This window comes from Mus musculus, chromosome X, assembly GCF_000001635.26.
Source record: "Mus musculus strain C57BL/6J chromosome X, GRCm38.p6 C57BL/6J".
NCBI classification, from domain to species: Eukaryota; Metazoa; Chordata; class Mammalia; order Rodentia; family Muridae; genus Mus; species Mus musculus.
The window spans coordinates 120574267-120598564 of NC_000086.7; the positions used below are offsets into that span (position 1 = coordinate 120574267).

At 32.0% G+C, this 24298-nt stretch overlaps 1 protein-coding gene across 12 annotated transcripts in view; it reads left to right on the plus strand.

Moving 5' to 3' along the window:
- The window catches only part of Pcdh11x (protocadherin 11 X-linked), a 620385-nt gene that overhangs the window by 284029 nt on the left and 312058 nt on the right, over positions 1-24298 (plus strand). For all 12 annotated transcript variants that reach the window (XR_387045.4, XR_387044.3, XR_001782746.2 and 9 more), the window contains one exon: positions 20439-20519. Coding sequence is in view for 7 of the 12 variants with exons in the window: in XM_006528388.3 (XP_006528451.1) it covers positions 20439-20519 (81 nt within the window). In the remaining 5 variants the exon portion in view is untranslated. The remainder of the gene's footprint in view (positions 1-20438; positions 20520-24298) is intronic.

A 24298-nucleotide genomic window follows, 5' to 3' on the forward strand; every position in this document is an offset into this window, starting at 1 on the left:
TAACTCCTTTGTCTCACATAATAATGATAAATATTTTCTAAAGGAGAAAAATAGTTCTAATAATTACCAATGAGTAGTCATGAAATTTTATTCAGAAAGTATACATATCTTAATTTTATTAAAGTAATACTTTCATCAATCTACTATAGTTTCATTTACACAAGATTATATGTCCTTCCAGTTTGCTGCTGTTTATAATAAGGAATACAATTTATGGATTTAATGGTTACTATGTTTTTATTAATAAAAAATATGTAATATCAATATTCATTTAAGTGTATTTAAAGGTTCTGCATAATCTTTACCAACTGTATTATTTTAATTGGTTTCAAAGAGCTAATGATGCTCTTTTCAATAATTTAAGCCATAACTATATATTATAACAAAGGATACAAGTTTACATTTTTAAATATCAGAATATTTTTAGCCATGGAATTTCTTAAAACATGCCTATTATAAGAGTTTCATCCTGACAAAAAGAGACAGTTTGCTATATTGCAGCAGGAAATGTCATCAATGGCTGGAAATTTATTATTCAATACATTATTATGCTGGCAACTCTTCTTAACATAAACATTAAAAACATCACTTTACTGTCATTTAAACCTGTACCTGCATTTCTTTCTCTCTAGTTTTTTTTAGTGTTATAGCTTCTAATCTACTCATTTTACTCACTGAATATGAGGATTTATAATAATCTTTAAAATATGTGAGAAGCATTTCCTATAATCATGAGGTTAGATTAAACACAAGGAATGTTGCCTGAGATCCTTTATACTAGGCAACAAGGAATATTTTCAGTGCAGATGAATAATTTTACAGTATCTCAGAAATTCCAATAGGTTATCAAATTGTGTATTAAATAGAGGAAAAATTTTTAAACTGAAAATGATCTTTTTAAAAATTTATTGTTATTTTTTTATTAGGTATTTCCCTCGTTTACATTTCCAATGCTATCCCGAAAGTCCCCCATACCCACCCCACCCCCCAATCCCCTACTCACCCACTCCACCTTTTTGGCGCTGGCTTTCCCCTGTACTGGGGCATATAAAGTTTGCAAGTCCAAAGGGCCTCTCTTTCCAGTGATGGCTGACTAGGCCATCTTTTGATACATATGCAGCTAGAGACAAGAGCTCCGGGCTACTGGTTAGTTCATATTGTTGTTCCACACATAGGGTTGCAGTTCCTTTTAGCTCCTTGGGTGATTTCTCTAGTTCCTCCATTGGGGGCCCTGTGGTCCATTCAATAGCTGACTGTGAGCATCCACATCTGTGTTTGCTAGGCCCCGGCATAGTCTCACAAGAGACAGCTATATCTGGGTCCTTACAGCAAAATATTGCTAGTGTATGCAATGGTGTCAGCATTTGGAAGCTGATTATGGGATGGATCCCTGGATATGGCAATCACTAGATGGTCCATCCTTTTGTCACAGCTCCAAATTTTGTCTCTGTAACTCCTTCCATGGGTGTTTTGTTCCCATTTCTAGGAAGGGGCAAAGTGTCCACTTTTGGTCTTCGTTCTTCTTGAGTTTCATGCGTTTAGCAAATTGTATCTTATATCTTGTGTATCCTAAGTTTCTGGGCTAATATCCACTTATCAGTGAGTACATATTGTGCGAGTTCCTTTGTGATTGGGTTACCTCACTCAGGATGATGCCCTCCAGGTCCATCTATTTGCCTAGGAATTTCATAAATTCATTCTTTTTAATAGCTGAGTAGTACTCCATTGTGTAAATGTACCACATTTTCTGTATCCATTTCTCTGTTGAGGGGCATTTGGGTTCTTTCCAGCTTCTGGCTATTATAAATAAGGCTGCTATGAACATAGTGGAGCATGTGTCCTTCTTACCGGTTGGGACATCTTCTGGATATATGCCCAGGAGAGGTATTGCGGGATCCTCCGGTAGTACTATGTCCAATTTTCTGAGGAACCGCCAGACTGATTTCCAGAGTGGTTGTACAAGCTTGCAATCCCACCAACAATGGAAGAGTGTTCCCCTTTCTCCACATCCTCGCCAGCATCTGCTGTCACCTGAATTTTTCATCTTAGCCATTCTGACTGGTGTGAGGTGGAATCTCAGGGTTGTTTTGATTTGCATTTCCCTGAGGATTAAGGTTGTTGAACATTTTTTCAGGTGCTTCTCTGCCATTCGGTATTCCTCAGGTGAGAATTCTTTGTTCAGCTCTGAGCCCCTTTTTTAATGGGGTTATTCTATTTTCTGGAGCCCACCTTCTTGAGTTCTTTATATATATTGGATATTAGCCCCCTATCCGATTTGGGATAGGTAAAGATCCTTTCCCAATCTGTTGGTGGTCTTTTTGTCTTATTGACGGTGTCTTTTGCCTTGCAGAAGCTTTGCAATTTTATGAGGTCCCATTTATCGAATTTCGATCTTACAGCACAAGCCATTGCTGTTCTATTCAGGAATTTTCCCCCTGTACCCATATCTTCGAGGCTTTTTCCTACTTTCTCCTCTATAAGTTTCAGTGTCTCTGGTTTTATGTGGAGTTCCTTAATCCACTTAGATTTGACCTTAGTACAAGGAGATAGGAATGGATCAATTCTCATTCTTCTACATGATAAATGATCTTTTTAAGTAAAACATTTTTTCTGAGTATACGTTTGATAAACAAGTATTTAATTAGGTTTAGTTTTAGGGAGTTGTGAGAATCTTGAAAAAATAAAAGTCATGATTTTGGTGTCAGAATTTTATCTATTATAAGACTCAGTAATAGTAATTTTTGTGTGTTGATTCAGGATAAAATCAAGCTGAAGCATGGATAAGGTGTGATTAGAGATATATTGTTGTAGGTTTTACTTTTCAGACTAAACTGCCTGGGAAATTTAGTTAAGCAAATGAGAAGATCCATCCTGTTTTGCTATTTTGTGGTTTCTTCTCATGATGATTATATAGTCAATTCTTGTAATAAAAATAGATTCACCAGAAGACAGTGTTATATACCTACATAGCCTTTTACAAAAATCTGTTTGCATCAAATTGTTCTTTGTATTATTGAAAATGTGTAAATGTGAAATAGAAACCAAGGAGAAAGCACATGTGATAAGAACACCTGCTGTCAGGCCTGATGGCCTGAGCTGATTCCTGTAAAATGAAAGGAAAGAACTAACTCTCTAAATTGTTCTCCAATCTCAAACCATGCATGCACTACTCGCACAATAAATAACAAGTGAAAATTAAGTCATAGACATGGAAAGCCAAGTCCTCTGTGTAGTGATTGGAATTATTGGCTAAAGGAACTAAGAAATAGCTTTTGGGTATGAGAACTTTGCCAACAAATTTACAGTTCAAATCATTTTTAAATTATATAAATGGCCAAATGCTGGTAGAAAAACAATAAACAAATGCGTTATTTTACCTTTTTGTATTTACAAGGGCAATTAATCAATATTCATTACTAAATATAAATCCATTAGTTGTAGTATTCGATTTAATTTAAATGTCAGATATAGCTACAGTAACCTCATATTAAGAAAAGAAGTGGCTAGGAAAATAGATCTATTAGTATATGTCTGTCATCAACCTAAAGAGCTAGGCATAGTGGGCTCTTTGAAATCCCAGTGTTGTTTGGGCTGTGAGTGGAGGATCATTGACATTTCTTGCCAAGACAGTCTAGCGTACTGAGATATGCATCCCAATTATGACTTTGTGTTAAAAGAAGATGTATGATATTGCTTATGTCAAGAAAATTCTCCTTACATCTCCACACAGGTGCATAAACATATACCCTGAAGAGCACGCATATTCAAACCCAAACTTTTACATCCACACAAATGTATAAATAAATGTAAAAGGATATAAGCTCAGGGAAAGAAAATGTTTCTGAATTCATACAACTTGGCATAGCTGAACAGAACATAAAGTATCTCAGTATTCTTTTGGGTAATGTGAGATCACCCTTTTAGCCAGCTCTTCTCATATGGCATATATTTGTCAAATTTTCAATTTTAATATTAGTTACTTCCCCTGAATGTGTATGTTTGTGATTCCTTAAATTATTTTAGTAACTTTATAATTGGGAAAATATCTCACAATTGATAACAAAGCAAAGTGTATTATGGATGTTTTTCTCTGATCTGAAATAAATATACATCCAAATTTTTCTTAAGCAGGATTAGATGCAAAAGTCTTAAAATTTTTCTCTGAGAAAACCTCAGAGTATAATATAATATTTATGCCTCTATTCTTTCTAGTAGGAGTCTGTTAGGATATATATGTCAATCAAGCCGTGCGTGGTGGCACATGCCTTTAATCCCAGCACTTGGGAGGCAGAGGCAGATGGATTTCTGAGTTTGAGGCCAGCCTGGTCTACAAAGTGAGTTCCAGGACAGCCAGGGTTGCACAGAGAAACCCTGTCTCAAAAAACCAAAGCAACAACAACAAAAAAGAATAATATATTTTCTAACATTTATATTTTTATCAAGCACTAAATTTATAAATTTATTCAGAATGATAGTAAAAGTATGAATGAATTAGACAATTATTTACTGTTCTAAATTTTTTTATCCACAATATTGCTCACAACACATATATACTTGAACACTAGATATTGCTAATTTTTTAGGGAAAATGTTAACATTCTTGAAATAAATTGTAATTTGGGCATCAAATCTTATATGACTACCAAAGGCCATATGTTTTTATTACAAGAAATCCATTCTCTAAAATGAATTTAGTTAATTTCATACATAAATTACCAGATTTTTTTGCATAAGATTGTGCCTTTTCATGTTGCTGCAGCAGAAAAGTATATTTTGTCCTCAAATTTCACACCAATTTTGACTGCTTTAAATGAGACAACAATTTCTGTTACATATCAGTTGCATTCAATTTCCATTATTTAGCACTTTGAATGTAAAGTTATCACAAACATCCTGTAAATAGAAGATACATTATTCAGTCATAATTCCCATCTATAAATCTGTTAGAGTGAGAAAATTATGTTTATGTAAAACTAATATTTATTTCATTGACCGTGTTTCATAGCGATTTGGTATGAACAGAGGGAAATAGACAGTTGACTTATATTATAGAAACTAAACTCTGGTCTATTTAATATATGAATAACTATTGACAATTAAGATGCCATATATGCAAAATTATACCAGTTCCAAACTGACATTTTTTGTAACAATTTCAAACAACAGCAATGAACTTTTCTCACTTAAAATAAGCATGCAGTTATTCCTTAAATAATTCTGTTACCCATATTCTCTTATATAAATGATATAAAATTAATGAACAATTTCTAACTTAATCTTAATTTATATACATCTAAGCACATTGTTACTGTTGGTTTAGTGCTGAATTCTGAACTGAGCAGTAGATGAGTGATAAACCATCTGATTTGCTTAGAAAACCGTCAGTTCATTCTTTCAAATGAGTCTTATTTTTCACTTAAAGAAATGATAATCACTGGAAATTCTATTACTATGTCTAGAATAGTTTAAAAAATATCTCACAATATGATTACAGCCACTAACTTTCATTCTGAAATTCTGTTTTATAAAACCCCTCAAGTGATTAATATTATACATACATAGATTTTGGTACTCTATATATTAACATGGGACATTCATTTTTGCATGGTTTGCTCATTATATCATGATGAAATAAAATATCTGTGTTATTATCTGTCTTTGGTTTCTTCACTTTTATAAAACTATGATTTTATAGTTGCTGAGAAAAGCATTAGTCTTTTTTTTTAGGGTCTTAATCAATTAAGGAATACTATTTTATTGCTTTCAAATACCTTGTGTTAAGTCATCATATCCTGAGACTTAACTAGTTATTTCTGGCAGATGTATCTTGATATGAGCTCTAAATGCTTACTTCACTACAGATTAACTACTATTTTGTGGCAGAAAATTTGTAAAATAAAGATGAGAAGACAATCCCAATGTTTTTCCCTCTTCTCTTCCTTCTCTTATCCCTTTGATTTCCTACTCTGATTCATATCCAAATAATTCTGTTTTACTGATCTAATTTCTTTATATGTTCCTTATAGCTTTTTAGTTTGTTAGAAGTAGTTGATAACATGTCTATGCAAATCATACCATGCACAAATAAACATTTTTAAGTGATCATAATTGTTTATGTCACATATTATTTACATCCACAGGATGTAGTAGACAAACATTATATGGATAACTTATATTTTACTTATTGGCACAATGAATATTTTCTTATCTTTGACTTATCAATAATTTAAAAATCTATGCCTTATGAAGATATTTTGCAATTCAAGACTTTAAGACTCAATGGGAAACAGAAGTTAGCAAAAATTTTTCTAAACAATATGTTTTGATATACTTGAAATACAGTCAATGTAGAATTATAAAAGGATAGATCATTTTAATAAAATGGTCCACTTCATACTGGATAGGAAAGTTTGAAAGAGAAACTCCTCTTATTTTATTGTCAAAGGTGGTTTTTTTTTTTAAAGAAGAGGATAGACAAAGGTAATTAAAGTGAATAAGTACATTAACTCATGAACATTTCTTCAAAATATCTAAAGAAAGATAAATGTGAAAAAATTGAAAAAATATCACTAAAAAATTTGGAGGAGAGTTCAATGAAACTACTTTTACTGTACTTTTGACACTAATTTCACACTTCTGGAATGGAAGTTATCAAGGTGACATTATCAGTCCATGCTCATGAAACTGATAATGAGGTTTATGGGAAACAGAGCTAATCTAAGTGTTGAAAGAGCATGTTAAATTCAGCTTTTAGTAAATTATATACATCAGTGGTACACGGATGCAAGTGAGAATCAGAAAATGTAGAAAATTCAAATAGAAAATGCATAAGAACACTGGAGATATCAAACTGAAATAATCATAAGCTTAAAGCAAAAAGAAAGGTTACAAAAGAAAGGTTAGCACATGTCTTCAAATGGTGGGTTTAGCATGTGCTTCAAACATGACACAATGCATTTTTTAGTTCATTATAGTATAGACAGTTAAACCATGTAAACTAAATGTTAAGGTGTAGAGAATAAGCACTTTGTTTTACAAAGCATGAAAAAATATAAATTAATATATCCATGTACATCAATTATTAAGGATGATAGTTTTCCAGTAGTTATTAAGTGTTCTTAGCCACCACAGAATAAATCAAAGAAATTCATTACCAGCATAAAAGAATATAAAACTTACAAAATATTTAAAGTGCCTTTTAATCATTCCAGAAGAAGAAAGGTAGGTATTATATATCTGCCACTTCCTGGAACACTTGCCACAACCTACTATAAAATTCTAGAAAAAGTCAGATTCTGAAAAATGGCTAGAATGTGTACGCTAACATTTTAGATGAATGACTAAATAGCCTAATAGTATATAGCATACAAACGCTAGACACTTTTAGTTAAAAATTCTGAGAAATATGTAGTCCAGCTTTTGGATTCTTTGTGGGTTCTTTTTTCTTCTACCCATTTCAACCCCCATATGGTAAGAGTGAAAAAGGGTGGATAGGCGTGTTATCATTGGACTACTTTCTGCTGATAAGTTGTGTTGAGTTCTTTGCAGTCAGAATATCTAATTTCTTCTTTTGGATTCTTCTCTGTACACAAATACTTAACAAACAACCCACACCATCTTATGGATCCCTGGAATTTATACATCCTTTAAATAGTCCCCAGAATTCCAAATGTCACATACTTGCCAAAACCATCTGCAGCTGTCACAATCATGCCCCTCCTAGAGCATAGGGCAGCTGTGAACAACTTGAAGCAGTTCTATACCCCACATTTGGGATTAAAATGAAAACACATTCTTACAATATATCTGTGTTTTAAAGAAACCAAAAATTTCACTACGGAAATGTTTTGCATTTGGCTGAATGATGAACATATTCTCACCTGGAAAAGGCACCGTTATACACATCATTGTGGATACATCCCATAGATGTACATATCCAACTCCATGATATGATAACATTTTAAATATATAAAGTTGCATCTTGTTGAAAGATATTGCAAACTCTCCACTTAAAATTCAGAGTAACCGCAGAAAACTAGAGTGAAGGAAAATAAGATAATGAATCCAGAATGCCTCTTCCTTCCTTTCTTTCTTTCTTTCTTTCTTTCTTTCTTTCTTTCTTTCTTTCTTTCTTTCTTTCTTCCTTCCTTCCTTCCTTCCTTCCTTCCTTCCTTCCTTCCTTCCTTCCTTCCTTCCTTCCTTTCTTTCTTTCTTTCTTTCTCTCTCTCTCTCTCTCTCTCTCTCTCTCTCTCTCTCTCTCTTTCTTTCTTTCTTTCTTTCTTTCTTATCTATTTTTGTCATTTTTTTCACAGAAATGAACAGGAACATAATAAGCTTAGAAAAATGAAAGAAAATGAGCAAGGACATTGACTTATGCTACCTTTTTGCACGTTACTTAGCTTTCTAGAAATGTATGAATCATCTAAGAAATTAACTGCTCAGATTGAGTCTTAACAGAGCTGAGCAGTTTCAGAGATTCTTTTCACTTGATGCCTTATCGTTCGTTGTAATAGATTTGACTGGGACTTTAAAATCCTCACTGAAAATGCCACAGGACTTAATGGATTAGATAAATCACAGGCTTGTAGATATTTTCAGGCAATGTGCTGAGTTGTTTGAAAAGTAAATCTTCATTAATCTTCCAAGTTAACTTTATTCCATTATTACATCAGCCAGTGCATACATTCACTTCAGTGTGCAAAATCGTGGGGAGTATACTTTCAAGATTGAGATTCAGTTCAAAATGTGAAAAATATATCCATTTTAAAAATTAACTTCTATGCATTTGTGCATAAAATCATATGCAATTCCACAATTCAAACTGCCTATAAATTAATTTCACGATTTAAAATATCCAAATGTTTCTTTTGTACAAGTACAAGGGTATTTTGATGAAGACTGACTAAAATACGTTTCTCTTTTTCAAACTAGTACTAGTAATAAATATGATAACTTAACACCAAACCTACCTATAACTGTAAAACACTAGTTTTATAAAGAAGAAAGTAATTCTTTGTATACTTATATTAAAGAATCATTGAATAGATCAAGTGTCTGCCATGGTACCTAATATTTTCATGGTTCTATACTACAAATGTTTATAATAGATTATTATACTTCCTTTTACATTGGAATCATATCATGACTATAAAAAATAGGTGTTTCAAATTTTAAAGTGCAAATCAGTGACTCTTAATCCAAAGTTAATTTGGAGCATGGTGACCAGTGCTTAGTTGTAGCAGTAGTAGTAGTAGTAGTAGTAGTAGTAGTAGTAGTAGTAGTAGTAGTAGTAGTAGTAGCTTTTGTTATTGTTTTTTTTTTTGTTTTTGTATGATATTTTAGACATTCTTGTAAAACCATATCTTTCATTAAAGAGGGGCAGAGGTTAAGAACTCAGCATAATATCCCATTCTTATTCTAACACACACACACACACACACACACACACACACACAAATTCTTTCAAATCATAATCAAAAATAAAGTTGATAATAATGTCTTCAACCTGAGAAGGCCTATATCTCAGTAAAACATGATAAGTCAGCTAAATCATCAGGCAAATTTTATGTTTGTTTTGATTTAGCACTATGCTTTTTTTTCCATTTTTGGTTTGTCTATATAAAATTTACAAGCCTTTTCTTTTATGTGTACTAGAATATTTAAAAAAAAAACCTCCTCACATTGTAATGTTGAGATGCTAAATATTATCAATTAAAAAACACTAAAAACTCCATAATAATTTTGTTGAACCACTACTTCTGGTATGTGACTTTAAATTGTGTATAAGTGTTGAATGTTATGACATTCACCAAACTGTCATTTATAGGTTTGCAGATAACATATATATATATATATATATATATATACATATATATATATATATATATATATACACACACATACATATACACACACACACACACACACACACACACACACATATATATATATAATATTAGTCGTACATGTTATTTAATAAATCATGATTATACAAATACAACAAACACAAATTTTTTTTCAACATTTGACAGTACTTAAGTGTTTTGGTTTAGTTATCATTCACTACTGATATCACTTGCGTTTGATCCATGACTTTCCTCTCAGGGAGACTTCAATTATCTTGGAGAACTGTCATAAGCTTGGGATGAATGAGTGGCTTGAGGACCTCTTTTTCATCTCTTCAACCCTTATTTTAATGATAGCAATTCTAAAATTCAGAAGTACAGTCTTTTAAGAGAAACAATTTGAAATCTGTTTTATAAGGAGGGGTAACAGTAGGTAGAACAAAAATGCTGAATTTTTATCTGCAATAAAATCTCCTTTTTGATTTTCACATTAATAAAGACAAATAATAGCATCTGAATTTTGTAGTTTATTTTGAATGTACAAGAGTAGATATTATTGAGTAAACTGGCATGGCTATAGTTTTATAAATTATGCTTATTGTTTATGTTCATTGATTTTACTTCCCTAGTAGTCTATCATTATGTAGATTTAGAGGTATGCATAATGAAAACATAAATTTATGTTACCATAATTTATAATTTTCTTGGAATATCACTCATGTTATTAAAGGTGGTGTCCTAATTATCAGAATAATCTAAAATTTGGATATTGGCAAAGATAAAATGAATTCAGTTATTTTGGAAATGTATATTTTGAAATTTATAAACTATAATCTTGAAATTGCTCATTTAAATTGTTTAACATGCAGGCTGGGATTATTTTGTCTTTCTCTTTACATGGCCTATGTTACCAACACTATTTAATAATTTATTTATTGTTGGCTTTCATTTTCATTTAATAAGCATAGGGAAGTGCTTCTTTAGTATACACAGATATTTCCAAGTTTTGACTATCCATACCGCACCCATCCTGGTATTAACTACTGCTGTAGGTCTCCCGAATTATTAAAATATTTTCTTGATAGATGTTATCACTGTTCTATTGTTTATTTATTTACACAGAGTAAAACAAGAGCATTAATGTTTTTAATTCTTTAGTATATTGTCATACTCAGAATAATAGTTAAAATATTTATAATGTTCAAAAATGCTGTGTACCAAATAATGGGCTTTGCATCTTTTCTATAATTTCATTTATGTTGATTTTACTTCATTAGTCTGCTGTAGTTACACTGGCCTTTTTTTTTTTTTTTTTTTTTTTTGCTTTTGGGAAAACATACCAACTCTATCAAACATAATGACATCTAAGAAATTTTGCTTTTCTAAATTCTATTAAATTTTCCAAATCTTACATGCCATCTAAATTTTCTGAGGTTTTCATTCCTGGTCAACTTATTGCTACTTTTCTATCTCTAATTAAACTCAGGTATATTTTTGAACACCTTTGTATAAAACAGTAAACTACTCTCCACATATTCCTAACACTCTTCTTCAAGTTTTTAGTTCAGAATTTACACTATAAACTATGGTATAAATTTTGTTCAATTACATTTTTATTTATTTATTTACTTTGTATCCTAATTACAGTCCTCTCCTCCCAGACTCATCATCACACTCCTATTTCGCCAATACTCCTTCTCCTCAGGGAAGAACAAGCTCTCTTTGGTAACCATCCACCCTGACACATTAAGTTTCAGCAGGACTAAACATATTCTCTTTTATTAAAGCCAGACTAGGCAGCCTACCTAGAGGACCGAGATGTGTAGTCAGGCAATAGAGTCAGAGACAGCCCAGCTCCAGTTGTTAGCAGACCCACATGAAGACCATACTGTACATCTGTTCAATATGTGTAGGGGTCCATCCCACTGATACATCTTTGTTGCTGCTGTATTCTCTGTGAGCCCATATGGAGACACATTGGTTTACTCTATAGGTCTTTTTGTGGTATCCTTGACCCATTGTAGCTCTCTCAACCCTTTTGCCCATTATTCCATAAGATTATTGAAGCCTTGCTTATTGATTGGCTGTGGGTCTTCACATCTGTTTCCATTAGCTAAAGGATGGAGCCTCTCAGATGGCACTTATGGTATGCTCCTGACTACAGCAAATTAGCATATCATTAATCATGTTTGGGTTGGCTCTTTTGCATAGACTGGCTCTCAAGTTTGACCAGTCAGTGGTGGGCCATTCCCTCGATCTCTGTGTCATATTTATCTTTGCACATCTCATAGGCAGGGCAAATTTTGGTGAAATGTTTTATGAGTGAGTTGGTGTACCCCTGATTCCACTGATAGTCATGCCTAGCCACAGGAGTTGGCCACTCCAGGCTCCATATCTCTGACTGTTAGGAGTCTCAGCTAGGATCACTCCCTTAGACTCCCAGGAACTCTATCCATCGCAGGTCTTGTGATTACCCCAGAGATGCTTTCTCTCCACGCTCTATTTTTCTACTCCTGATCCCCACAACTGTCCCCCTCTACAACCCCTCTCACACCATGTTTCCTCTCTCCATTCACTATTTCTGATTCTAAGTAAGAATCAAGCATCCTCCCTTGGGTCATCCTTATTACTTAACTTCTTTGAGTCTGTGGATTGTAGTAGCATGGATATCCTGTAATTTATGCCTAATATCTACTTATGAGTGAGTACATATCATGTGTCTCTTTTCTGAATATGTGTTATTTTATTCAGTATACTTTCTATTTTTATCCATTTGCCTGCAAATTTCACTATTTTTTAATAACTGAGTAGCATTGCATTGTGCAAATGTACCAAATTTTATTTTCTATTCTTCAGTTGAGGGACATTTAGGTTGTTTTCCATTTCTAGCTCTTATGAATAAAGCTGCTATGAATATAGTTGAGCAAGTATCCTTGTGGTATTGGAAAGTATTTTTGAGTATATTCCCAGAAGTAGAATAGATGGCTCTTGAGTTAGAACTATTCCCAACTTTCTGAGAAATGGACAGATGCATTTCCAAAGCAGTTGCAAAAGCTTTCATTCCCACTAGAAATATGGGAGTGTGTAACTTGATTTACATCCTCCCCAGCATGGATTACCTCTTGAGTTTATAACCTTACCCACTCTAGCAGGTATATTATGGAATCCCAGAGTAATTTTCATTTCCATTTCCCTGATGACTAATAACAATGAATGTTTCTTTAAGTGCATTGCAACCATTATAGATTCCTTTATTGAAAGTTCACTATTTGGCTCTGTACCCCATTTTTAATTGTGTTATTTGGGGTTTGGAGGGTTTAGTTTCTTGAGTTCTGTATGTATTTTGGATATTAAATGCTGTTATGTGTACAGTTGGTAAATATATTTTCAAGTTCTGTAGACAGCCATTTAGGACACAAATGAGAAAAGAAGTATTCAAAATATGGCTAAACTCAGATGATACAAGGTTATACATAATTGACTCCCAAAATTCTACCAGAAAACTTTTTCAGCTGACAACACCTTCAGTAATGTTGCTGGATATAAAATCAATTCAAAATTTAGTAACAATCCTTAATCAAAATGAAAAACAAGCTGATAAATAAATTATGGATAAAACAACCTTGACAACAACCACAAATAATATAAAATATCTTGGTGTAACTCTAACCAAACAAGTGAAAAACATGTATGACAAGAACTTCAAGTGTCTGACAAAAGAAATAGAAGATATCAGAAGATGGGAAGCACTCAATCAGTTCCCATTAAAAGTTCCAACATAATTGTTTACAGATATTGAAAGAGCAATTCTCAATGTCATATGGAAAAAAATATCAAGGATGGCTAAAATAATCATGTTCAATAGAAGGACTTCTGTGGGTATAACCAACCCTAATTTCAAGCTATACTACGTAGCAATTAGTAATAAAACCCGTAATATATTAGCATAAAAACAGACAGGTTGATCAATGGAGTTGAATTGAAGACCCAGAGATAAACCAACATACCTATGGATACTTGATTTTTGACAAGAAGCTCAAAATTATACAATGGAGAACAGAAATCCTCCTGGTCTAACTGGATGTCTGCATGTAGAATAATACGAATATATCCATATATATCACCCTGTATAAAACTCAAGGCCAAGTGGATCAAAGACCTCAACATAAAACCGGATGCACACTCTCTAATAGAAGAGAAAGTGGTAAATTTCCTTGAGATCATTCAGACAACTTTGTGAACAAAATGTCAGTCCTTAGTCCTTGAATAGATTGGTATAAGAGACAATTTCCTAAACAGAACACCAGTAGCTTAGGCACAACAGTTAATAAATATGTCTTCATGAAACAGAAACACTTCTGAAAGGCACAGAATACAATAAATAAGAAAAACAGCTTCCTACAAAATTGTTCAGTTACTTTTACATTGCTTTTGGAATATAATCTGTTTGAGGACTTGATTTTATTAATTTGTTGTTGTTGTTGTTTGTTTTATTTTGTTTTTGTTTGTTTTTTAAGAGCACATGGAGTTTGGGGAAAACATGTTTGGGGATTTGAGGAGGAATTTCGAAAGGCAGAAAAAGGAGTAGCTTTGATGAAAAATGTTAAATGCATGTTATCAAAGAGTAAAAATCCTTTTAAAACTAAATCCACATAACATCTATGAGTAAGTCAGATAACTTTTAAAGTATCAGTTTCCCATGCGAGTTTTCATTAGGAAAAGAAATCTAGTAAGGATTTTTTTACACCTTATTTAAATCTTGAAGAGATAAAAACATAGATGTTGGATGACTTTAATATTACTTTATCAAATATTCATGGTTGAAAAGAAGTGTCTTTTATGTCTTGTCATATGAATCTTGTTCATTATGATATTTATAATAAATAAAACCATTTATTTGCTTTATCATGTGTCCTCAGTAAGATACATGATAATTGTTCAGTTCTGAAAGCTTTTCAGGATCACGATACTTTACTGAAACATTAAGAAAGATACTTTTCAATGTGAAAATTTCACTGTGTTTAGATAATCTTTGTGAAATGCATTGTTCTTCTGTGCTTGTATAGATGACCTCTTTCAGCAGAATGATAACTTTATCCTTTTTCACATCATTATGTTTGCTGGGGGAAAATCCTGCTGTGCTACATCATAATAGCATGTAATCTTCTTGCTCAGTTTAGCTGTGACTTAAAGAGACTGTTCATAGGAGCTGTTCTTGAAAGCTTGATCTATAATTTTGCAGAATCACCTTAGCCTAAGAGCAGAGGTTTTAGAAGAGGGATACAACCATTAAAACCCTTAAGTGAAGATTATTTTTAAATTTTACAATCTGGTTCCAAACCATCTGGCAAATCTTATGTCAGGTTTTGTTAAACCTCTGAGCTTTCTAAATGTTAATTCACCATCTTTTATAATATTCCTCCTTCTATTACAGCACATACACACACACACACTTACACACATACACACACACACAGATACACACAGAGGGATAGACACACACACATAGAGACACAGACACATATGCAGGCACATAGATACATATGAGCATGTACACACAACACACACACACACACACACACATGCACACACACACTGATGTTATATAAGATATAAAAGTTTTAATGGAATAACCCCAGAGTGTTAACTTTCTACCTGATAACTTTGTTGAGTCTGTTATATTTGAAAATAAGTTCAAAACAGTTGTTTGGTTTGGGTAGATCCTTTAGAATTCATCCATTCACTCCTTAACTTTTACCTTATTTCTCTTTTACCTCTTGATATTCAGAGGTTTTTATAGTTTATTTTTGAACAATGACTTAATGTTGTGTGCTGTGTGTACCTGAATGTATATATGAACATCTTTTAAATGCAGGAATCTATGGAAGTGAGGAGAGGGCATTGGATTCCCTAAACCTATAGTCACAAATAGCTGTGAGCTTCTGTGTGGGTATTTGAAAACTAACCTGGATTCGCCTTAAGACCAGCTAGCATTTTAAACACTGGGCTATCTATACAAGCCAATCTGCATTTTCTTAAGATGTCAAGCTACTTCAGAGGAATTCAGACATTCCTTGAAACAATTGAAGACTTATGAATCATACATCTTCATACTTTAAGACCTCAAATCCTGCCCCTATTTTCATACTTCCATCAAGACCATACCTTGTAATCCTTCTCAAACAAATCACAAACCTGGGACCAAGTATTCAAGGGCATGAGACTTATGGGGCTGTGCATCTCATTTAAACCAACACCAGTTCATCCTAGACACATTTTCCCACTCAAAAAGGATTCTGAAAGGAGAGATTACAAAAGCAATCATACATTCTTTCACATTTATCTGTTTCTTCAGATTAACAGACATTGCTCCTGAAACAGTGATTCATGCTTAAGAAATCTAATTCAGTTTTACAAAACATCAGATTCTTTTCCAGTGTCTAAACTAAAAACTGTGATTTATAATTCAGGAATAATAATAATATTCAATATCTTCCCATCATTCCCTTTGAAAAATTATCTTATTATTAACAATCGTGGCAAGAACACTTTTCAAAATGTTCTAAGATTACTGGTAAGAGATATTGTTTGCCTTTTGGTTTTGAATGCTATTTTCATGTGAACTGGATTTAAATGAGCTTAAAGATACCATGACTTTGATTATTTTAAACCATTTTACTCATTTCTTGACAGTTTGACATTCAATTCCATAAAAGGGCAGATACAGGTTAGTTCAATACATTGTACATATAAAGAATAAGAAAGCCAGTTCTGCCTTTCTTTTCTCAAGTGTCATGGATCAACCATACTCAGTTTTCATAAGGCAGACAATATATTTAAGAACTATAGTTTGCAAAAATTGCAATTTGCCTCATTTTCATTACAGTGAAACCTGTAAAGTTTTATATTTTGAAGTCATTCTATGGCATGCTTTCTTCATTCTTAAAACTCAGAGTCTTAGTTTGAGAAGAAAGAATAGCAACTGAACACTTGCAAGTATGTGAGTCTTGAGCTTATCATTAGCTTTTCATGTATGTACAAATTTTCCAATAAACTTTTTTGTATAATTAAATATCAGATTGCATTATAAGACAGTTACAAAACTTAACTGGGCAAGGTATATTTACATGTTTTGCTTGTTAATATCTCATTACTTAATTCAGTAGGTATTTTGATTTTGTGTTGTGTATTTAACAGGAAGCTGCCCAGACATATGGTAAGCTACTCACATTTGATAGATTGCATTTGAATTAGGTCATTTAAATATGCATATGAAACCTCAAATATATTTGATAAATATTAAATATATATAATATTATATAGATGCAGATACAGATACAGGTACAGGTATAGATACAGACATAGATATATTTAAATGTGACCCATGAGCTTAGGTCTACTGCTTAGATATATGAAAATGTTTTAAGTTTGCTTCCTGTATAGTGTCTGAACTAATTTGCAGATCCATCTAAAGTTTATACATAGTTCAATTTTGCATACATTATCCCTACCATTCTGGTATATCACTGGTATTTTAATAATTTTGAATAAAATGTATCTTTCTAATTTTTAATGTATGGCCTTCTCTGAAAACCATAAGAAATAATCAAAATGCCCTTCCCATGTTCTGCTTCTAAAATCTAGCATCATTTCTTACTTAGCTTATTTACTTAGGGCTACACGAGTTCCATTCCTGCTTTGTAGTTGAGGGTTTGTCAATATTTTTTTTTTTTGAAAAGGAGTGAGCATACTTAAATGATCAAAGAAAAAGTGAACTTTCACCAAAATTTGATAAGGTAGTATCAATGTTAATAGAGAACAATTTCATCGTGATACAGGTGTATGAACTTTTTGCCTCAGATCTAAAATGCCTTCATTCACAGATAACTAGAAATAAAGTTCAATATCAATATGTATTAATTATTTTAGTTCCATTGTATTACATATGAAAAAAGTATTAGGTCATATTCTTTATTTTCCCTTTAGCATATCCTCGTGTTGAAGATTAATTCTTTCCAATTGCAGGTTAGATAAATATCCTTAGTTACATATTTGTCATGACTCACTTGAAATTTCTGTGTGGATAGACATTTTCATTCCTGCTTTAAATTTTTGACAGTACTGGAGTCTATAAATGAATTTGACAAGAAGTTTGATATGAAGTACTTTACTTGTCAAAATGCCTTTCCTGCAGTTAAAGTTTCACATACAAACAGTTTTGCCTTGTACTTGTAGTTTGATTTATTAAGTAATGTCAAGTCTATAGCAAAATTATTTTGCAGTGTGAGTCACTGTTTGGTAATAATAATGAGAGTTTTCCTTCTCATCTAGTAAATTTTCAAACTCAGCATCAACTTCAAAATACCAACATAAATCATTGTTACTGTTAAAGTATCCAAATGTTTGTTAGTATTGTGAATCAGGCTATGCAATCTGCAATTTTGACAAAAATGTAAAAACTCATGGGGATTCAGTTCAACAAAGTAGTGAGTGATTAAAACAGTAACTAACTACACATTGAATACTAAATATTTTCACAATATTTTTGATTAAATGAACTACTACCTGCCCCATATATATTTTCTCATTATTGGCCAAAACAGTTAATTTCAACATCTTTAAAAGTATGCTAGATTCTTTTTGTCCATTGGAGAAATTCATACAGGCAAATATTAAATCACTTCAAATTTCATATTGATTTTTCATATAATGAATAAATGTTTAATGTTGGTAACATCTGTTAAGTGATGGAGAGACAAAGAATGATATTCCAGGTTCTTCCTTATTTTATAATTTTCCTAGTTATATTTGATGTCTTAATATCAGTAACTTTTTATGTAACTCTATGCACTATAAAGCTAATACCAAATTTATGTTTTCTGAATATAATTTAACAGTTTTTGCAGTCAGGATTTAATTCAAGACCATTAATAAATAGATTTTTTCTAAATTAAAGATTAAGTTTTCTAAAATGTATTTGCTCATAGCCTCATTTTATTATTGCACTGTCTATGACATTGCAGCACCCAAATAATGACACAGAGACTTATTACTATTTATGAAAGACTTCGCATTTTATCTTGGTGATTTGCCACCTCTCAATTCAATCCCACATTTTCTACCTCTGCTAGGATATCTTTCCTGTGTTGCCTCAACTATAGACGGTTAGATCTTTTAAACCAATCAAAATGAGAAGAAAGTGTGTTTACAAAATATGATAGAAGTGCTGAGCAGTTAGAATAACAATCTCAAAATCCAACAGTACTCAGCTCTCTGCTGATACAGAAAATATCATTTGAATAACACAAACAGCCTTTAAACAGTACACAAGAAGATTATCCCATCATCATTTTACTTACTTAGTGTTTTTTTTTTTTCATGAGAAAAAGCTGCTATAATGTGTTTTATTTTGAATTTTGATTCCCATAGTTGCTATGTTTCTGTGAGTTGAAATATACTGATGTTTGTTTAGTCTACCAATACTAACACTGTTAGCTTTATGTGACAGTAATAGCATCACTTCATAATACAGGAGTTGACCTTTAACTAATAATAAAGTAATTATGACCCAACTCATCTGCTTTTTCTTCTTTTCATGTTTTAATGTGATGAATGTGCTCTGGTCACAATACACACACACACACACACACACACACACACCTCACACACAAATAAATTGATTAATCTGTCACAGTAAGGTGATGATGTAGCATATGAAAACCTAACCCTTATAACAAAGATCATTATAATTTATAATGCACTTTATAGCATCACAAAATAATTAAAACATGATATAAGGTCTGTGACAAAGCTTTTCAGCTACACTAATTTTATATGAATACATCAATCAGACATACCTTTATATTATTTTTACTTCTTTTAAATTAATCTTTTCATTAATGAGATCATTTCTTTCCCCAACATTTTACTGTATCACTTAAAATAATATAAAATTAAAACATACATCCTGTGTTTTTAATGTTTTAAGGACAGGGAATCTACTCTATGAGAACAAAAAATTAAATGGATTACAAAACTTCCATCTTTTCCAGATGTTGATCATTGTTCAGGCATAGTAGATTAGTGTTTGATCATTAGTTAATAAATCCTTTTGGCATTTATTGTAAACACCGTGTGCCTTTATATGACACATGGAATATATACAGGATCATACCACACACAGGGCAGATTTTACTTTAGACAATGGTGCAGTCAGTAAACATAACTCTTGAAGTCACTGAATTATTAAAATATTAGACTGAAATTCTCTTCATTTTAAAATTTGACTTATATAGTATTAAGTTTTTCTTCACACATTTGTTCACATATAGTAAATAAGTTTATTGTATTTAAATATAAGCTATATGAGAAAGAAAAATATTTTCTGCTTCACACTTTGTTTTTAGGACCTGGCAGAGTCAGGGTGTTTTAACCCATAAATATTCATTGGTTGGATAAATACTGTTTCTCAAGAAAGTAGATTTTCTCCTCTCTTTGTGTAAAATATCTATGTGAATGCACTGTGTGCGTATATGTGTATGTGACTTATGATGAACAAGTACCTTAAAATATCCCTTTTGTTCTTTTACAAAGACAATGAAGGAGGTGGTAAGATCTCACACACCCATGAAAGAGGCAACCACTGTGGAAATCTGGACTCATCCACATCCACAGGTAAGAAAGAACCACACTTTTAATATTTCCTTTCTTTTGTTTTGTAGTAAATTTAAAATATCTCCTCCAAAGCTACAATACTTGGGTCTATTAAAACAAGTTAACAATATGCCAGTTAACAGACAGAATCGAATGGGATATAAAATTGCCAATGTATAACATGCAATGTATAGAAAATTTTAAAAAAATGATAAAAATGGTTCAAGTTAAAGGTATGTTCATAAAGAAGAAAGAAATGTGCTTGTTTATCTAATTTCAGAATGGACATAAACCTCGGAGTGAATTTTAGATAAACGGAATTGCTAACAAAACCCAAAATCAAACAGTGTAAAATGTTCCTCTGATCTCTGGGGTCAACAAAGAAATGCGACAATAGCTAAAATAACTGCAGCTATAAGAGAAGAGGTTTTGTTATATAGCTTAAAGTTCCTAAGGCAACACTGCTCAGAAGAACAGATGATGTACCAGCTATAAAGTAGGAGAGACATGCAAGCCTACTTTTCTAATTCATAGACTTTTCTAGTCAATTCGATATCAAGGAAAAATACTCAGATTATTGCATTTCTTTGAAAAAATTCCAGAGTCTAGCAAGTAAGGAATAGGCAACTATAACAGATGCCATGATTCTAAGTCCGCCTCAATCTTTTCTTTCATTCAATATACTGTTTGACAACCTTTTTTGTTTGTTTGTTTTTGTTTTTTGTTTTTGTTTTTTGTTTTTGTTTTTGTTTTTTCACAACAGGGTTGCTCTGTGTAGCCCTGGCTGTCCTGGAACTCACTCTGTAGAGCAGGCTGGCCTCGAACTCAGAAATTCGCCTGCCTCTGCTGCCCAAGTGCTGGGATTAAAGGTGTGTGCCAGGATGCCTGGCTGTTTGACAACCTTTATAGAAGAGGGATAGTTTGGTTGAGCCTCAGCATCTTCAATGATTTTGTAATAATACAAGGAAATAGTGTCTCTCAAAATGAATAAAATCAATTTTCTTCAGGCAGTTTCATGCATTATTTCTTTTCAGTGAAATGTGATAATAATGATCTTCATTTGCTGAATCAATTACAATAAATTTGTAGAAGTGTTTATTAAATGGCCATTAGATTTATAACTATATATGTTTTATTTCTAAGGTCATAGATACAAAACTGAGTTTTTTTTTCTATTTTAAAATATGATTAAACATTAAGGTAGTTTAAGCAAAAACATAGCATCATAGCCATTTAGAGTAGAATTAAAAAAAACTTGTTTGGATTATTTTCAAAGTGGACTTTCTCATTTTACTCAGGACAAATTAAATATGACAAGGAAATACATTCATTTTTCCCTAAGTATACATTCAAAATGTAGGCTGCAGAGAACACAGTATAAATATTTTTATGAAGTTTCTTTATCTGCCTGATTGACTTACTGTTAATAATGTCCTTTGTGGAGAAAAAATTTTAGGCAGATCATTTGAGTATCATAGATCATGTCCTGGAATCAATTCACAATAGTACACACAAAATAATAAGGTAAGAGTCCAGAATCTAATCAAGACACTAAATTAATCATCCATTGTCTTCTATTTAATTATTTATTTAGTTATTTCAACCATTTTAAAAATTTGTTGCAGTAGAAATAAATTATAAAAATGTAGACACAAAATGGGAATTTATAACATTAAATAAAACTTATATTTGTTTATTTTATAAACTTTATAAATGTACATGTTGCTTGATAATAACAACCTATGATATTTAATATAATTAAAATGTACATTTTGCAAAGGGTTTCAGAATTTGTGTACTGTGGAAAGAAATGATTAATTTTTAATATATATATTTAAAAGAAGCAACTACTCAAATTTCCACAAAATTAAAATTACTTGGTTCTACATTTGGTTTATCAAATTTCAGTTCCTAACTATCAAATTTTACAGTTCTTCTGATTCAGATATAGTAAAATTGTTGTACATTGTGACCATAATATACCCTCTATATTAGTGTCTAGCAGAAATTATAAAATTTTACTGATTACTTAAATATGTAACCACCAATCTTCATAATAGAAACATTAAGAAAAGGTCCTCCTTATTTATCATTTATATGTTTAAATTTGTTTGAAAAAATCACACCAGCATGACATTCTGTCACTGATGTAAGTGAGAACTCTTAAATGTGTGTTCTAATATCCAAAGTTTTAATCTTACAATAGGACACATTATCATGGTTTTTTTACAGTTAAAAATTAGAATTATGTATTTGCCCTCCCAAAATAAGAGAAGTCACTAAGAAGCATTTTATGGAGACAAGAAATTACAAATCACTGTATTCTAATAAACAGTGAGTAATTTAATTTATTGATTTTTTTTAACAAACAGACAATGTCAACAAAAGAAAGTGAGTAATTTGACATTATGTCTGATTTTTGCTTGTGTTTCCTTAATTGTCTGACATTCTCCATTATTATGGTACTTGAGTCTTTTATTCTTATAGTTCACCTTATAGTTCCAGGAATAACTTTATAATTATGAGTGGGATATAACATAGAGTGGTAAGTTATACCTTATCTATAGTATTATTATGGAGAGAGAACAACAGTGGAAATTTGAGCTTTGTTTTGTTTTTAATTTGTTTTGAGAAACATTAGTTCTTTGCTAATTTCAAACATTGGTGTTGATCATAATCACCAACCCTGTCTCGATCTTTTCCCCTTCCTAAATCAATTTTGTGTTTTTGCTCCCCATTCACTGAGAGAGTGCTCTACTTACTAGGGGCCATAACAGTAGAGAAAACTGATTCTCCTTCACCCAGCAGATGGGATTTCATGTCCATCTCCCTATCCATTTTGGTATTGGGTTTGGCCAAGATTACACAGATCTTTTGTATAATATCACAACAGATATTGTTTCCTTGTAGTCATCATGCACTTTTGGATCTTAAATTCTATCTGCTTCAGCTGGGCAGTGGTGCCTACAATCCTAGCACTTGGGAGGCAGAGGCAAGCAGATTTCTGAGTTCAAGGCCAGCCTGTTCTACAGAGTGAGTTTCAGAACAGCTAGGACTCCACAGAGAAACCCTGTCTTGAAAAACAGAAAACAAAACAAAACAAAACAAAAAAAACCAAAAACAAAAACAAAAAAAATCTCTGCTTCTTCTTTCACAATGATCCCTAAGCCTAGGGTAGTATATCTGTAGTTATAATGTTGTCATTAGGACTGAGCATTTTATGGGTCTTATTGTCTGTGCCTTGTCCGGTTGTGGAACTGTGTTAATCAGTATCTGCTACAAATAAAACTTCACTAATAACAGTTGAAGAACTCATATTTTTGAGAATTTCAAATATAATTACAGTACTTACATCATTTCACATTTTGACTCCTTCCTCCTCTTAATTTCTCACTCCCTACTTAATACATGTCCTCTTATTATTTAATTATTTTTGTTGATATAATTTATATGTATACATACATGCATACATATATGCAATACCCTTTTGTGTCTATTTAATGTTTTATGTATAAGTGTTTAGGACTGAACACTTGTGAATGGTTAATCTATAAGGGAGATAGTCATAGGAGAAAACTAATTCTCCCTCTTTTAGTCCTCATTGTTTGTTTGTACCCTTCATTCTTGATTTTTGGCCTTCTGAAATTTTCTCCTTATACTTTAAGATGTCAACTGCTGGTTATTATGCAATTTTTCCTTAATCAACCATATTTTTGAAATTTCATGTTTGTAACTTAACTTTCATGTGGAGAAGTCTCACAGCTAGCAACAAACATCTCTGGTTCTAAAAATATTACTGC